Source organism: Schistocerca serialis, chromosome 4 (genome assembly GCF_023864345.2).
Source record: "Schistocerca serialis cubense isolate TAMUIC-IGC-003099 chromosome 4, iqSchSeri2.2, whole genome shotgun sequence".
In the NCBI taxonomy this organism is placed as follows: Eukaryota; Metazoa; Arthropoda; class Insecta; order Orthoptera; family Acrididae; genus Schistocerca; species Schistocerca serialis.
The window spans coordinates 328049652-328068899 of NC_064641.1; the positions used below are offsets into that span (position 1 = coordinate 328049652).

Consider the following 19248-nt stretch of genomic DNA (forward strand, 5'->3'; position numbering starts at 1 on the left):
AATTAAAAACATACCTCTTTAGTCATTCCTTTGGCAAATTGTCTGATTATCCAGATCTAAGATTTGACAAGTTCTGTCAGCTACATACTAATTAGCAGTAAATACATGGCCTACATCTAAATTTGTATGAAGATCTCCCACATTCTTCTACTCAGAATTGAAAGTTTTGTGCTGACAGATCACAGTTTCTAATCACTTTGCCATCACATTCTTTACAGAGAAATGTGTTTCTGTCTCACACTTTTTGTTCAACGGAAGTGATCAAGAAAACTGTAATAGCCTCTGGCTCACTGTTCCCTATTTCTGTATTCATTGAATTAAAAAGTTTTGGGCCCCTCTTATTGCAAGTAGCATGTTCCCCTTGCAGGTGAGTTGTTTCACCAACTACTCAAGATAATTTTCAGAAAACAGGTTTTGCACAATGTCACAATATTCTTAGCCCCTCCTTCCCATTCTTAACTTGTGCTTTACTCAGTCTAAAAATGGAAATTTGAAATCTCTTCCTACATCTATGGCATGAATAAAACACTTGTACACAATATTTTTCAAACTTTTACCAAAGAGTTTCTTCATCACATCAGTATTTGATGTGAATAAATTGAAGAAAAAATCAAATTACTGTTTTGTGTTTGGCACTTATGTTTGACTAGATTATCGTACATTCCAACTTTGTATTATTATGGAGCTATAACAATAAATACACTGTCACAATTTATGTCTAGCTCATGTTTGCAGTATGTATCCTGCTCAGAATTTAATTTTTCATTACTATTTATTTCTGGTGTCATGCAATTCATTTTTCCAGGTGTTAAGTGCACATTGTTACTATTAATTAGTGAGAATGATTTTGAGAATTTACCCTGAATTCTTTGACAGTAGGTAAAATGTTTTATCTATGGCTAGTTTCCACATCTTTACAATTGACCCATTCATGGCTCTGTAGTTACAACATGTAGCTATTTCATGCATGTGCAAAGATGTTTCTCCTACTGAAACATCCTCATGTGCACACCATATATAAACTCCTACTTTTTCCATTTTTCCCCAGTGCAGTTATTCTGTTTAGTGTTGTATACAATCTGCTTTACAGATACTCCAACCCTTCACTTTGCTAACACTACTCAGTAAACAGAAGTCATTCATGCCCCTACGCCCCCTAAAACACCATTGAATTTATGTGCTCAATGTGGTTTACATCACCACTCATGAAATAAGGAACAGATGCAGAGCAGTGGATAGCCACAAAGCAAATATGGAAAACACAGACACAGTCACCCAGACTCTCTCTCACTCTCTCTCTCACTCTCTGACACACACATGTATGTTGGTGCTTGCATGGTAAAACAAAATGTAAGAGAAAGTACAGGTGAGGATTTACAGTAGGGAAAAGAGAAAAGAAGTATGGCAGTGTATGTGCCAGCTAAAATGAGAAGGAAGAAAGGAACAAGGGGAATAACAGGCTTATGTGGAGGGCTAGAAGTGGAATGTAGTGAGAATAGGAGAGTGGGGAGGCATGGAGGATGGTGACTAGGTAAAACTGTGTGTCAAACTGAGACTCTAACTCAGAAACTTTTGCTTTCTGGAAACAAATCCCTGTGGCATAGCTCAGCCATTTCTCCACGATAACCATTCTTCCAGGATTGCTAGCCCCAGAAGGTATGCAAGGAGAACATTTATGAAGGCAGGAAAGAGGTATTGGTGGGAGCTGTGAGGGCAAATCATGAGTCATGCCTGAATAGGTCAGCCAGTACAGCATTTTCTCGTGATAAGCCTGTTTTGAGACCTGGATGAACAAATGCTTTTAATCTGCCAAAAAGTTTAAAATCTGTGCACACACCACTGAAGACTGAAAATTCATTCTGGGAACATATGGATGTGCATCAGTTTAGCAGGCAGCCACTGACTAACATACAAAAACGCTAGCTTTTCAAGAAAAGTGATACTTTACAAGGGTTTGTGAGGAGAGGGGGGAAGGTACATCCTGAGTTCAGGCTAAGGGAGGTACAGTAGGACAAGATGAAAAGATTCACCAGTGGGATTACAGCAGTTCACAAAAAGTGTAAGAGAAGAAAATATTTTGATAAGGAAATGATGGAATGCATATGAAAAATATAAATTGGAAGGGAAGGCCAAAATCCAAGAAAAAAGACATCAACAGAAACTATGAAACACTAGTGATACAGGCAGAGAAACTAGCAGTGCAGGCAAACAACAGACTATAGCATAAAGGCAGCATGGTGGGAAAAGAGATATGAGGTGAAAAGTAAAGTAAAGTAAAGTAGACAGCTGACAGACAGAAAAACTTAAGCTTGAAGCCAAAAGAATGATGGCAACCACCATGATGTGAGATGGGTTTCCACCTGTGAAGTTCTGAGTTACTAGTGCTGGGAGGAACATTATGAAGTATTTGTAAAGTGAAGTAAATATTGGACAATGCTATTGCACTGCAGATTAAACTTGCAAAATCTTATTGTTCCATTGATAACATGTGTTCCTTCATCTCTATTAATGGTTTAGCACTCCCATGACTACACAAAAAACTAAATTGAGGTTATGTGGTAAGTGCTATGTCAGATGAAACTGCTACAGCAAGAACAAACATTATTCATGGAACATAGTACTTCATGGAGAAACATGTAAGATACAATGTATAGGTTGTGCGTAACATTGAACATATTGACTGGACAACAGTAATACAGGTTACAAAATAGGCCAAACACTCCTTTGTGATCACTTAAATAAAACTGTTTCTTGGCGGCTCATCAGAGCATGCCAGGGGGCTGACCTAGGTGGCCTCTATAAGGAGGCCTGTGAACAGTATGGACGTGTGATCTCCGAAATCGCATACATCATAAGTGAAGGTACATCACTCCTCCCTTCCAGGGGTAGAATACCATATACATAAAAACACTAAGCACAGAAAAATACATGGTACAGGAAAATGTGTCGTACAGAAGAAATGTATACTACAGAAAAAGCACTGGTATGCTATCTGGTCAAAAGTATCCGGACACCCCCAAAAACATATGTTTTTCATATTAGGTGCATTGTGCTGCCACCTATTGCTAAGTACTCCATATCAGCAACCTCAGTAGTAATTACACATTGTGAGAAAGCAGAATGGTGCACTCCGTGGAACATCATGGACTTCGAACATCGGCAGGTGATTGGGTGTCACTTGTGTCATACGTCTGTACATGAGAGTTTCACACTCCTAACCATCCCTAGGTCCACTGTATCCAATGCAATAGTGAAGTGGAAACATGAAGGGACACGTACAGCACAAAAGCGTACAGGCCGACCTTATCTGTTGACTGATAGAGACTGCCGACAGTTGAAGGTCGTAATGCATAATAGGCAGACATCTATCCAGACCATCACACATGAATTCCATGCTGCATCAGGATCCACTGCAAGTACTGACAGTTAGGCAGGAGGTGAGAAAACTTGGATTTCATGGTGAGGCAGCTGCTCATAAGCCACACATCACACCAGTAAATGATAAACGACACCTCACTTGGTGTAAGGAGCATAAACATTGGACAATTGAACAGTGGAAAAACGTTATGTGGAGTGACAAATCATGGTGCACAATGTGGCAATCCGATGGCAGGGTGTGGGTATGGCGAATGTCCGGTGAACATCATCTGCCAGCATGTGTAGAGCCAACAGTAAAATTCAGAGGCGGTGGTGTTATGGTGTGGTCGTGTTTTTCATGGGGGCTTGCACCACTTGTTGTTTTGTGTGGCACTATCACAGCACAGGCCTACACTGATGTTTTAAGCACCTTCTTACTTCCCACTCTTGAAGAGCAATTCAGGGATGGCAATTGCATCTTTCAACACAATCGAGCACCTGTTCATAATGTACGGCCTGTGGTGGAGTGGTTACATGACAATAACATCCTTGTAATCGACTGCCCTGTACAGAGTCCTGACCTGAATCCTATAGAGCACCTTTGGGATGTTTTGGAATGCCAACTTTGTACCAGGCCTCACTGACTGACATCGATAGCTCTCCTCAGTGCAGCACTCCATGAAGAATGGGCTGCCATTCCCCTGGAAACCTTTGAGTGCCTGATTGAATGTATGCCTGCGAGAGTGGAAGCTGTCATTAAGTCTAAGAGAGGGCCAAACCCGTGCTGAATTCCAGCATTACCAACGGAGGATGCCACAAACTTGTAAGTCATTTTCAGCCAGGTGTGCGGATACTTTTGATCACATCCGATAAAACACTGGTACTGAAAAAGTATTGGTACCGAAAAAGCCCTGGAGCACTGGTACCAGAAGCACACTGGAACCATGGGGAAAAGAAAACACTGATCTCACAAGGCACTGAGAAAACATTGATGACTGCACTGACGTCCATTTCATCGCCTGATGATGGTGACTGCTGCAGAATGTCACAGGCAGACAGTGGTGATTAGGGGCAGAAGTGATGAGGGGGCAGTTTGGTGCTCCTCCACCCTCTCGTAAGAGACTGTAGGGCAGGACTGGGGACAGCATCTCCATAGCGAGCGACATCCTTGTCAAGGTCAGTGGTCAGTGCCGGAGGTGTCAGTGAGTGTGTCAGTGTTGATAGTCACACAGGACACAGCAATGGAGGCGGCAGTGGGTGCAGCGTCAGGTGCAGTAGGGGCTGCACCAGCAATGGCAGTCTAGGAGGGGGGCCAGAGGCAGGAACCCCAGACAGTGATCTGCCAGGTAGCAACCCATGATGCAGCACAAACTGGACCATCTGCAACAGTGGAACAGGCATTTGTGGCAGGGGAGGTGGTGGGCCCTCTGGAACAGACCTCATTGTGCACAGCTGGAGCTGGTCAAAGCAACAAGATGTTCACCCATTAGGAGTACAGACAATGCACAGGCACCAACCCTGGCAACACTCGATGACACCAGAAACCCAGTTCGGCAGCAGCCAAAACCAAAAGCCCAGACATGTGCACCTGGCCAGTGTCATTACCGAGCCGGTGATGCCAGCAGATGCAGCATTGAATCTAGCAGGTGAAGGAGGGTCCATGGTTGATGTCCATGCAGCAGCTCCACCAGGCTCTTGTCCCACACCAGAGTGAAGCAGTACAAATTAACAAAATGGTCTAAAGCACCTTCAGGTGAACTTCCAGATAACATACTTCCACATCTGAGTTTTATAAGTCCAAACCATGTGTTCAGCCTCACCATTAGATTGAGGATGCACAGTGGAGCTGTGAGGCAGCAAACATCACTAGCCTGACAAAAAGATGCAAATTCTTGAGAAACAAACTGGGGTCCATTATCAGTAACCATGGTATATGGAAGTCTCTCAATTACAAAAATGTTAGACAGGGCTGAAAACTGGCCACCATGGAGATGGACGACAATGCGCCATGTAGGGAAATGTGGAATACATGTTGGCTACAATGAGCCAATACTGATTTAGGAAAGGCCCAGCAAAATCGACATGTAGATGTTTCCACGGGCACTGCAGCATTGGCCAGGGGGAACGGGCACCTGTGGGGCCATCTGTTACTGAACATAGTGGGTGCAAGGAGCAATAAGAGAGATTATGTCCCCATCTATATCCAGCCAGTACACATGCCAGTGGACCAAAGTTTTGGTGTAAGGTTGTTGTTGTTGTTGGTATGTTTAAGGGGGACTAAACAGCGAAGGTCATCAGTCCCCTTTGGTGTAAGAGGTCCCACAATGACTGACATGCAGAAGCCGCAGTACATTACAGCATGGAATCACAACCTGTGGAACAGAGTCCTCTGTAGCTTACAAAAAACTCCATCAAACACAGAGAGGCTGTTCTGTGGGGAGACATCATTAGACAAGAGATCTGAGGAAAGGCTCACGGATTTCTCTGGCCATCTGTGCTGATGTTATAGTGGCACTAGTGGTCGGGAAACCATTGACTGCTTTCTTGTTCTCAATTCTAAATAGAATCACAGTAGGTCCTCCTGATTAAATGCCAGTTATGGCCTGATCAGAAGGCAAGATAAGGCATCAGTGTTGGCATGTTGCATCATTGGCTGGTAATGGATCTGATAATGATAACAGAAGAGGAAAGAGCCCACCATTCCAAATGATGCGCTGTCTTGTCCAGCACAGAGGCCAAAAAGTTAAAAAGAGCAACCAATGGCTTGTGATTCATGATTAAATGGCACTTAGAACCATAGAATAAGACATGAAATTTCTTAAGGGCAAATACAGTGGCTAAAGCCTCCTTTTCAACCTGAGAATACCAGTGCTGAGCAGGAGATAAAGTCTTAGAAGCATAAGTAATTTGTCATTCAGACCTGTCTGTGTATTTGTGCACCAACACTGCACAAAGACCATGCTAAGAGGCATCTGTAGCCAACAAGAGATGCTGACCAGGCTGAAAAGTGGCCACACACCTTGCAGATTGAAGCTTAGGTTTAAGCAAAGTGAACGCTTGGTCAAAAGCTGGGGCTCAGAAAAAAGAGCACATGTTTATGCAAAAGCACACGCAGGGGCTGAACAACAGTGGATGCATCTGGTAAAAACTTATGGTAGTATGCAACTTTATCTAGAAATGCCTGCAGTTTCTTAAAGGATGTGAGTCGCAGCAAGCGACATGGTGATGCAACAGCTTGACTCTTGTGATAGAAACCACAAAACCTGGGCTCTCTATTGGTGGCTGAAACACTGAGATTTGGCAAGATTGCACTTGAAACCCACAGACTGCTAAACAGGAAACAACAATAGGAGATTGCAAAGGTGGCCTTTGGTGGAAGAAACAATGATATTGAGGTAATTGATGCAGCCAGGTACAGAGGCTGTGAGTTGTTTCTAAAAACACCAAAAAATTGTAGGCCTGCTAGTTATGCCAAAAGGCAAGTGTTGATATTGGTATGGAGATATGATTCTGACAAATCAATTCAGGAAAAGCAGTGGACACCTGACACTATTGCGAGCAGCTCATCAGGGCGAGGCAAGGTATCTCAGAGACTGTGCATTATCATGACACTGAAGTTGCCACAAAGGTGAAAGTTACCTATTGGCTTCTTAACAATGACCAGTGGTGTAGCCCATTCACTGGAAGAAACAGGCCAAACGACCCTAAGCTATGTCAAGTGGTCTAATTCGGCCTTGACAGAGTCATGAAATGCGAATGGCACCTGTTGTGGGAAAAAAAAGGGGGGGGGGGGGGCAGGTGGACTCTTTCATGATAATGTGGGCCTGAAAAACTGGTAGCATAACAGAGCCCAGGGGGAAACAGGGGCTCCAGTTGATGATATGGAACTTGATCTGACACTAAAGTTACCTCATTGGCAATGAAGAAACAGACCATTAAACACATCTAACCCAAATTGGTCTGCAGTATGGGAATGATCCACAACAAGAAAGGTGAGAGGATTAACAACAGATCTGTAAGAGACATAAGCGGAAAACTGAGCTAGGATTGGAATCTGCTGTTTTCTGGAGTTAACCAACTTCCGTTAAACCTGTGTGTGTGGAGAGGAGGGGGGGAGGGGGCAGCGAGGACCGAAGTACACGTATGTTTGTGTTTACTAAAGTCACTGCAGCTCCTGTTTCCACTTACATTTTTAACAGTATATTAGACACAAACAAGTTAATAAATAATCTGTTTGGGGAAACAGTCCTTGTAGAGATACAGTTTATGTCCATTGGTGTTAATGTGCCCACCACATTTGAAGAGGAGTTACACAAAAATGAAATGTTGCCACTCAATACTTATGACATGCATAATGGTCTTGTTGGATGAAGAAGTATGGGCAAGATGGAAGAGGGCCCTTGGCCACTGCAGTGAAGTGTCCTGTTGCTGCTGTGGCCATAACCGACGCTGCCTCATGCAATGCTCAGTCAAAGGTTGTACTGGATCAATGGCTTCCCCGTCATATTGAACACTTGCAGTGTGCCCCACAGATGATGATTGAGCAACTTCCAATACCTCTCCCAAGACAGCAATCTGATCACCTGCAGCCCATTACACTTCAAAGGACCGTGCTATATTGAGAACATATGTAAGCATCGAATTATCACATTGAAGTGCTTTTTCATGGACTTCCCTTTCTGGGGCAAGATGAATAATGTCATGCACCATTTGATCAGTGTAGGATTCTTGATGGGTACCTGTGAACAAATTTACAGTGACGGCTCAACCCTTGTAATTCTGCAGCCAAGGCTTTGGAAGATTGGTTTGGACATTTCTGTCAATGGTTAAATTCTACACATGTTGCAATGACATGCATTCTGTCACAGTAATAGGTTGAGAAAAGCTTGCACACTTCATCAAGTGATAAGGTGGCCAGTTAGTGCAAAGGCACAAGTTGGCACAACATCTGATAACTAAGTGGTGAAAGCCAGGAAAGAAAGAAAGTGCTACACAGGTTTGCTTCATCCATGCGAAAAACCTTGAAATGTTGGTGTAACCAAGTTTCATAGGGGTCCCAGTCTTCATCCAATTCATCATATGTTGGAAGGGATGATGGTTGCACTGACAGGAGAGTAACCTGTCACAAACACACAGATGCCACTCGATTCAGAGCAGTAGTGAGTGCTTGCTGTTGTTTCACGAAAGCTTGCTGCTGGGCAATGATATGTTGGAGTATTTCTTCCATCAAAACATTCATTGGGTGACAGAGAACTGACACAAACATGCGGAGAAAATTTAAACTTCACTCATTGCCAAGTTTGCTATAGCAAGAACAAATGTGATTCATAGAAAGTAGTACTTAATAGAGAAACACGTAAGGTACAATGAAGTACACGTTGTGTGTAGCACTGAACACATGAACCAGACAACAGTAATATAAGTTATAGAACAGGCCAAGCACTCATTTGCGATTGCTTAAATAAAACTGTTTCTTTGGCATCTCACCAGAGTATGCCAGGGGGACAACACAAGTGGCCTTTATAAGCAGGCATGTGAACTGTATGGGCTCTTGATCTCTGAAATTGTGCAACTTATGAGTGAAGGTATATTATTAATACTAGTAGAGAACTTGTTTGATTCACTCCTCATCACCATTGCATCATAATAATGAGAAGTTCAGTACTGTTTGTGAGAAGTAATGAAAATGATGTGCGTCCAGAAAAAATGAGGTTGAGCATTCAGTTTAGGTTTTGTGAATAAGCTTTAGTCCTAAAATGTATTTACAATTCTGCCACTAATGAACAATTTGAGTATTAAATAAGTCAAAATTATAACAAAGTATTGAATTTCTAACTGCAACAACTCTAGTTTATATATTCTTTTTTAAGTTCTGAATAGTTTCTCTATATTACCTATGTAAAATGAGTCAAAGATTTGTTCAAACATATTGAAACGATCTTATTTCAAATTTTAGCAATTGTTTCATCTATAGCTGACTTGCTGACTGTAGGTATAACACTCAACTACAAAGAAGAAAAAAAACCCTGTCTCTGCTTCCCAATTCTGAGTAGTTTCTCTATGTTACCTATGTAAAATTAGCCAAAGATTTGTTCAAACATATTGAAATTAATTGATTTCATATTTTAGCAAATTGTTCCATCTATAGCTCCTTACTGACTATGGGCATGACACCCAACAACAAATAAGGAAAAAACCCTGTCTCTGCTTTCCAATACAAATATCAAATAAGAAAATCAACAATGAATACCATCAAGTGGACTTTTCAGGAATGAATTGTAGTCATAATTTCTATAGTACTTCTTGTAATAATCATCTGACATTGGTCTTAGACGTGTGCTTTTGTGTAACAGATGTGAACCACAACAAGTGCCTCTGCCAAGGGAAACAGTAGTCAGGTCTGTGCACACTGGTGTTGACTGTACAGCGATTATTACCACAGATGGTTTTCTGCTTAGCTGTGGACGTAATACTCATGACAAGCTGGGATTTTCTGTCAAGGTATCTAGATAATTATATTTTCTCGGCCATCAATCAAATTCTGCACGCAGATCTTTCTGTTCAAACTAAAATTGGCATTACTTTCTTGAAAAATTCTGTATTGTTGCATTTTGTAACTGTTGGCAAGGAAAATGATGGCAAAATATTATTGCTGAAGAGAGTGAAAAGCATTCCAGCCAAGGTTCATGATATTTCACTGGGTCCCAATCATACAGCTGTTCTCATGGATAATGGTGCAGTAATAACAATGGGGCGCAATGCAGAGGGACAGCTAGGAAGAGGACATTGCAGAGTAACGGGGCCAGCTGCTGTCAAGGTGTTGGCAGACAGGGTCATTACCGTAAGTAAAAATGTTTTGTGTGTGCATACTTTCCTATGTCTGTTTGTTCTTATTTAGTGATAGTTGCAGTTGATTTCAAATGACAACAATTGAGTTCCTCTATATCATTTATAAATAAATAGTTCTAATAAGGACCATTATCTTAGACGCTGTTGTAAGTAATAAAGTATAATCTGATGAAGTATGTGATATCTGTTTCTCAAACACAGTCAGATGTTTTGGTGTTTACTGTTTGTTACAACTGTAATTTGGTAGATATGAGCAACAACTGTATCAAATGAATTGTGTGAAAAAATAAATATCTTTATGTGGTATAAAAATGAGCCAAAATGTCTGTGGATGGTACTATTCATTGTGATCTCTATTTTTCATAAGAGTTTTCACTGAAGTAACATTTTGCGTCTACAGCTTGTGAAATTGCCACTGAGAGGCAACTAGGGTTTTTTAAATTATTGCATTCTATGTAAACAAAAGAATAGATCAAATTATATACCATGATGTTTTGTATTTAGGCAGCAGATAAAAATGGAACTTCTGAAATTGCATGCAGCTGTAGTTTCATTGTAAGTGAGGAACTTACATACACCATTGGAGCAGATATCAACCAATCTAATCTCTTTATTTTGCATGTGCAATTTTTTTAGTCTGATGTAAATGACATAGAAACTATCTGCATATAGAATAAAATATACAAATACAATAAATACATTCCAACAAATATAACATCCATGTAACTGACTAAAATTCAGTATATGAATTTTATTTTTTATCCAGTGATAAATTCTGCCTTCTTCTGATTAGTTCTATTTTTTTAAATTTTAATTATTACTACCTCAGCTACAGTAGGCATAAATTTTAATTTTTTTTATGGTGTTCCAAGGCAAGTTTCAGGTTGTTTCCATTAGTAAGGGAAGAGCTAGTTTCCAGCTGTGCTTGCTATATTTGACTTTTTGCTTCACTTCTAATTACCTTGTCGTCAGTGAGAACAACTCCAGTCTCGCTTCCTTCTTTCATTAATGATTACCACAGTTCCATTTCTTATGTCTCTAACATTTGCCTTTAGTGACACTCTGTCCTTTTTTTCTGCCACCTAAAAAGAAAAGCCTGTTTTGATAAAAAAAGGTAATAAAATATTTTTTTGAAAACTCGTGGTTTGCACACACCTGTATTGTCGTTTTACTACACGAACAGTTTCAGTCATAAACAGACCATCTTGATTTATTTTATGACATCTTAATCAGATGTATGACAACATATAACCACTAATAACCATAATATCTCCAACTAACATGTCAATTCAGCTATAAATCTGCAGCACATATAGCTTACAGTACACCTGTGGCAAAGCACATGGAAAGATTGAAGTGGCATGTGACCTTCAGTCATGAACACATCATGAAGTCTACCTTGTTTGATGATGTATTTATGGCTGAAGATCACATGCCACTTCAGTCTTGCTACGTGCTTTGCCACAGATGCACTGTATGTGTTTCTGATATATAGTTGAACTGTCATGTTGGTTGCTGACATGATGTTTGATACTGGTTATGGGTTCTCATACTTCTGATGATGATACCACAAAATACCTGAAGGTGGTCTATTTATGACTGAAACTGGTTGTGTAATAAAGTGACAATATAGTAGTGCGCACACCATGATTTTTTTTTTAAAATTTCTAAAAGCTATAAATCATCACCTCCACAGAATAATGATAAAAAGGTACACAAAACAAACTGTTGGCTACCAGATTCAATAAACTCTTTTGAAGAGTACTGAAGATTGTAATTGTAAGAAATTCATAGTCAAATTATACTTATTATGTATGTTTGTACAAGACAGTGTAGTCAATACTTCTTGACACTTGGGTGTAGATTTAAACCCACCAACCTTCAACAGTACCTGCATTTTGACAGCTGGAATCCACTCCACATAAAAAAAAATCTCCCATACAGCCTGGTCACTCACAAGTGGCGTACTTCCAGTGACAGAAACTCCCTTGCCTAGTATGCTGAAAGTCACACCAAGGCCTTCATGTGAATGCAGTATCCCCTAGACATAGTCCACAGATAGATCACCTTTGCTATCCCTCACCTCACTCCCCTCCTCCCTTCCCACAATCCTCCCACCAACCTCAAATGTTCCATTGTCTATCAAACCTTCACAATATCCTAGTCCATCACTATGCTACTCCCAATTCTGACCCCCACGCTCAGGGATCATATCCCTGTGAAAGGCCCAGAGGCAACGGCTACCTAATCCATCCACCCAGCATTTCCCATTCCAGTCCTGTCACAGGTTTATCCTACCCCATCAGGAACTGGGCCATCTGTGAAAGCACCAATTTCATGTACCAACCCTGCTGCATCATTGCACAGCTTTTTATATTGGTATGATGACCAACCAGCTGTCCACCAGGATGAATGGCCACTGCCAGACTGTGGCTAAGAGCAAGGTTTCGAGAGGGTGCGCTTCTGGATGAGGTATCGAATATATTGCTTCCCCCTACTTATACTTCCCAAGGAGATCACGAATGTAAAATTAGAGAGATTAGAGCGCGCACGGAGGCTTTCAGACAGTCGTTCTTCCCGCGAACCATACGCGACTGGAACAGGAAAGGGAGGTAATGACAGTGGCACGTAAAGTGCCCTCCGCCACACACCGTTGGGTGGCTTGCGGAGTATCAATGTAGATGTAGATGTAGACCACCCTGAGGCACAACACAGAGCTGAACATAACATGCTTGACTTCAGTGGCTGCTTCACAACCCAGGCCAACTCGATCCTCCCCTCTACCACCAGATTTTCTGAACTGCAGTGATGGAAATTGTCCTTACAACACTTTCTTTGCTCCCAAAATTATTTCCACCTCAACCTACAGTAATCTACTATTCCCACACACCCCACCCAACAGTTTCCGCCCCCTCTGTGCTGTCACCTCCTCGCTATTCACGTCCCATCACCCTCATTATTTGCCACCCTCTGCCAGTGCACCCTCACATCTTTCCTCTTCCCTGCTCCTCTCCATTCCAATCCCCCCTGCTCCCTCACCTCTCTGCTCCACAGCTTCCGACACTGCACCTGACAACCTTCTCATGTCTCTATGTAGTCTCTGCAAGCTCCATCACACAGTGTTCTTCTTTCGCTTCACCTGTACCCTGCTACCTCTCCTCCATCCATGCCCCATTCCAGATCACCACATGTGACAGATGAATTCCTATTTGAGCTGTCAGAGATGGTGTTCATGAGCTCTTGAGGTGTGCTTGCTTGTGTGAATGTGTATGCATTTTCTTTTCTGAAGAAGGCTTTGGTAGAAAGCTAAATATGTAACAGTGCCTGTCAACAACTCAATATGTCTTTTTTAAAGTGAGTAGCAATCTATCCTTTTCCTAATATTGTTTACTAATGTTGTTGTGGAGCTTCTGTTGTTTAATTTTTGGGGAAATATTTTCAAAAGTAGGCACTTCGGCAGTTAATGAAATAAATGTATAACTGTTGATATTAGAAAGTCCTCTCAGACACTTAAATTTCTCAGTTCTCTATAAATGCACTACAGTAATCCACTACTTCTTGTTTATTATCACTGATAAAAAAACATATGAAAGAAATCATGAAATGACAAAATAATATATAAGGCAGAAAATAAATTTGAAGTAGTTTGGGAGCCAAAAAACATGAAACTGGAAAAGACAGACACAAGTATAATAATACACAAATCAAAGATGGGGGTAGAATAAGAGACATTCCACCGAAATTGGCAAATTTTATACGTAACTATGACTCTGGTATTGCAGAGACATTGCAACAAAATCTTCCTAAAAGACATGTAATACCTAGATGTCATTCCAGAAAAAAGAAAATTCTCTATGAAATCTCTACACCGTAAATATGATGTACAAAAGATAAATGGTAATAAACAATTTACAAAAGAAACACAAAATTTAAAACCACAAAATTGGCAACAACTACAAGCAGGGCTTTTAAAAGCAGCTGAAACTGTAGCACTGCAAACAAGAACACGTAAACACCCATGGTGGACAGATGAGTGTGACCAACTGATAAATCTCAGACAACAGGCGTGGCAAAATTGGTTGTGCAACAAAAATCAAAAGACCCTACCAGGAAAACATTCACAAAAGCAATACGAACAGTCCGTAAACAACACAAAGACAAAAAATTTCAAGACATAGAAAATGATTTCAAGAAAAACAATTCTCGAAATTTCTACAGAGTATTCAATCAAAAATTAACAAAGTACTCTCCTCCATCACTCCAATTCAAAATTGAACATGGGGAAATTGCCCTTACCAACACCAAAAAATGGTTAAATTCTTGCAAAATAATTTTCTAAATTACTGAATTGTGAAAAGCCTGCAGAAAAATTTGAGTTCCATCACACATCACAAAACCCAGACTCAAAGCCACCAAGTTTACAGGAGATTAAAGAGATAATTCAGTCACTGAAAAATAACAAAGCATCAGGAGAAGACCAAGTCATCGCAGAATTATGGAAAAATGCAGGAGAAAATCTTATTGCAAAACTCAAAGAAATTATACATGAAATCTGGAAAACTGAAAAAATCTCCACAGATTGGAAGACAGCAATATACATCCTCTGTACAAAAAAGGAAGTAAAACAGACCCCAACAACTATAATGGAATCTCTTTATTGTCAATAACATACAAAATTCTGTCTAAAGCCCTACTAAACCGAGCAGAACCTCAGTTGGATTCAAAACTAGGTGAATACCAAGGTGGATTCAGAAAAGGTCGATCATGTGTAGAACAAATCCTTAACTTGAAAAACTCAATGAAATATTTTCATAGTACTTCAAACAAAAGTTGTGTCATCACGTTTGTCGACTTTAAAAAAGCATATGACAGAATAGACTGAGAATCCCTTTTTGAAGTATTAGCAGAATGTGGACTAGATCAAAAGCCAACAAACATCATAAAAGAAACACTCATGGAGACCAAATCCAAAGTAAAATTTAAGGGAGAATTGAGCACAGAATTTGAAATAGACACAGGAGTACAACAAGGGCACGTACTGTCCCCAGTGCTCTTCAATTGTGCTCTTGAAAAAGTTGTTAGAGAATGGAGAAAAGCAGGTGCACCAGCACACAGACTGGGGCCAAGACGTAAGGGCATAGAATTATATTGTTTAGCATTTGCTGATGACATGGCACTGATCGCACAAGACATTACCGATGCACAGAAACAGCTACAATTATTACAAGAGCAGGCAGCAAAAATAGGATTTGAAAAAACAAAATTTATGACTGACACCAAAGATGCACCTTCTGATCTCAAAATTGGTAATAACTACATCTCTCGAGTAAAACAATTAAAATATTTAGGTGAATGGATTACAGAAAATTGTAATGAAAAGAAATCTGTCAGATCAAGAGTCCAGAAAATGTAGACGGCATTTCATTTAACAAAAAACATTTACAACAAAAAGAGTCTCTCTTGGAACTGCAAAATACAACACTACACAACAGTAATTAAACCTGAAGCTCTCTATGCATCTGAGACACAAAACCTTCAACACAGAACACTAAAAGAGGAATTAGAAGTGAAAGAATGTAAAATAATGAGGAAAATCCTAGGACCAAGAACTAAAGATGGTGTGCATTATCCAAAGCCCAATGCAGAAATATATAAAAATATCTCCAAAGTAACAGACACAATGCGCATGAGAAGAATCCAATTCATGGGGCATTTAGAAAGAATGGACTCAAACAGGTTAACGCACAAAATCCATACATTTTTAAAGAACAGAACTACAAGACCGAACTGGTACAAACAGACAGAAAAAGACCTGAGAGAATTAGGGTCTCCAAATCTACACGATAGAAATGAAATCAGAAAAATCACAAACAAAAGGGATTTTGAGGAAGAAGAGAGAGAAACTAACCGACATACATGGTTTACGCAATGAAAGCTAGTCCATTCGTTGTTTATGAAGGAATACTGGGCGAAAAGAAAGGCCAACAAATGTTGATTATGCGTGGTCCTAAGTGATCCATCTGCGAAGAAAAAGAAGAAGAAGAAGACATGTAATACCATTTCAGTCTTACATGGAAAACAGAGTGAAAATGGTAGACATAGCTCACACATCTGCTGATGATAAATTATTTTGTAAAATAAGTTTTAGACAGAAAAAAAATTGCAAGTGTTCCTCAGAGTAGTATTTTGGATCCAAATGAGTCAGTGGTTTTCCAAACAGTGTAAGACATGGAAAAATAGCTCTCTGCTAATGGCATCAGTCTCGTAATCACTGATAAAAAACCAGAGCTATTAGAAAAGGAAATGAAATCCTCAGTGATGTTTAAAATTGGGAAGTATGTAATAAACTAACATTGAACATAAAGAAAACAAACAGAATGCACTTCCGCATAGGGGGAAAATAAAACTGTCACATTAAACATAGAACATAAATTTATAGATTGTGTTCAAATACAGAGTTTTAAGGTTTGAATATTGAATGCCAGTTGAAATGAAATGAGCATACGAAGATAGTGGCAAAAAGAATATCATCAGCATGCTTTTAGGGTTCTGTCATCAACTTGTAACAGCGAGTGTATTGTGATGACATACTATTCCTACATACTCAGTTGTTAGCTATGGAATTCTTTTCTGTTTATCGAAGGCATGAAATGTTGACTCAGTTTGGAAGTAAGAGAAAAGGGTTGTAACAATGATAACGGGAAGTAATAGTTGGGCTCCTTATGAAAGTCTATACGGGATGTGGAGCAGAGAGTGTAAACATTGGAAGAGGGGCAGTGAAATAAAAGAGTTGATTAAAGATAACTTGGGGGATGTTCTTGGTGTCTGGATGCAGAAAGGAGGTGGATGTAGAGGTTGGCTACTAGCCTAACAGTTGAACACAGAAATGGACAGAGCAGAAAATGGAAGAGCTGGCAATTTATGTTCATATGGCTGGTCGCCATTACTGGTGAGTGGACACAGACAGCACATGGCTGTCCGCTCTGTATGAAATCTCAATCAGAAGAGCATCTGCTTTGTACGACAGCTACAACAAAAGAGAGTTGACCAGCGCCTCTCTGCCCTCCAGGACCCTCCAGCAACTGCACATCTGACTCATATCCCACATCCCCTATTGATTAACTTGGTGGTATGGGTACACCAGTTTTCTCTTCAGAGATGCCAGAATGGGTGAACTGATGCTGTCTTCAGCAGATTTTACTGGAATATACTGCTTCTGTTCTGAAGGATGGGCTGGGCTGGCACATAGGCACTGATGAAGTTATTCTGGGAGGAAAGATTCAATGGAAAATGATATTTGAAATAAAATTTTGCAAAAAATCTCAAATATTCTCAGACTGACTGCCTCTACAGAACTATTTAAAATGGCATCCTTACTGCACCAAATAAATACATATACCAGTCTGATTTGTATGTCAGGGAAGATATTACCAACCATTTCATTAAAAGTTGTATACATAACCATGGGATAAGAACTTGATTGGACTTACATTTACCAAGGAAATACAAACAAAAAACTGGAAACAGCACTTTCTAACAAGAAATAAAACTGTGAAATACACTGCCCAATGAGGTGAAAAGCTTACTAAAGTCAGGTAAAACATTCTTCATAAGTAATTCACACTACACAATTACAGATAACGTAGAGGACTCAGAGAATTGGTTAGTAATGAAATGAGATAACTATAACACTCTGTCAATCACAGTGCAGTGCTTTTATAAAAAAAATTGTGTGCCAAGATTTATAGGTACAGATCTGCATGGATAAGAAACTATTATCCACACTGCATACACAAGACAATTATACACATCTGCAGAAACTCAAGCTTAGGTAAGCAGTTTTATCTGCCACTTCTCTGGTAAAAGGCTTATGTCTGGCCTGAAATTTCATCTGCTGATGTGTGCACTCAGCTTTGATGTGAATTAAGGCTAGACCTATTTCAATGGCAGTCATATCAAATTCAAATTAATTTTCATTTTGTTTAGAGGAGTAGTACAAAACATATTTTTTCCATGCGTATGGAGAAAGTTGTTTGATGATTTTCACATTTTAAGCATGGGCCTCATAATAAAGATAACCATTATCATGTGAACATCAATTACCACAGTACTAAGTTATTTCAAAATGTTACTATTCTCAGTGTAAAAACCATTATATAGTGCACTTTTAAATGCACCTAACACAAACATTGATATATTCACTGATTTTATACTGAATGTTTCGCTGATGTGCAAAGCTTAAGGACACATGTAACTTTCATGTTACATGTTGCTACCAAGTACTATAGGCCAATAACACTTGGACCATACACAGAAAGAAATACTACAGTATAGTACAAAAGGTAACTGAAAGAAATATGCAATGTGATGGAACAGAAATTCAAAAACAATAATTACACTGAAGTCATCACAATTTATGACAGTCTTCTGGTCATTACAAAAGATGGGACATGGTTCTTAAAAGATTGTGTGATAATTACAGACAGCAGTGCATGCTCTGCAACATGCTGCCACACTGTCCACAAGGTTGGTAAGAAGTTCTTGTAGTAGGACGTTTCATTCCTCTAGCAGCACAGTTGACATCTGTTGGATGGTCCTTGGGGCATGTGGACATGATGCAATAAATCTCCAGAATGCATCTCATATGTGCTGGATGGAATTTAAGTCAGGGAGCTAGGCAGGCCAATCCATTTGCCAAATATCCCATCATTCCAGGCTCTCCTTCACCTGCACTGCCCACTATGGTTGCACATTATCATCCATAAACATGAAGTCAGGGCGGAATATGCTGTGTCATCCAAACAAGATACAGCAAGGGCAAAAGCACCACAGATGCAAATATGTGAGCTGGTGCCAGTGCCATAGAGACTCACCACTTGCGCAAGTTCCACCATTGCCATGGGTGACATTGAGGGTGAAGAATGCCTCAGCCAATTGATGTCTGAGTACAATCTGCCAATGACCAGATGACAATGGACAGAAGCCTACTCGGAAGATAGATGGGCAGCTGTTGCCTACTTGGTTGTAGATCATCATCCAGGG

General features: G+C 40.1%; 1 protein-coding gene across 2 annotated transcripts in view; it reads left to right on the forward strand.

Annotated features, from left to right (window-relative positions):
• The window catches only part of LOC126474952 (serine/threonine-protein kinase Nek8), a 321061-nt gene that overhangs the window by 202590 nt on the left and 99223 nt on the right, over positions 1–19248 (forward strand). For both annotated transcript variants that reach the window (XM_050102469.1, XM_050102470.1), the window contains 2 exons: positions 9711–9858; positions 9986–10198. In XM_050102469.1, the coding sequence (XP_049958426.1) occupies positions 9711–9858; positions 9986–10198 (361 nt within the window). The remainder of the gene's footprint in view (positions 1–9710; positions 9859–9985; positions 10199–19248) is intronic.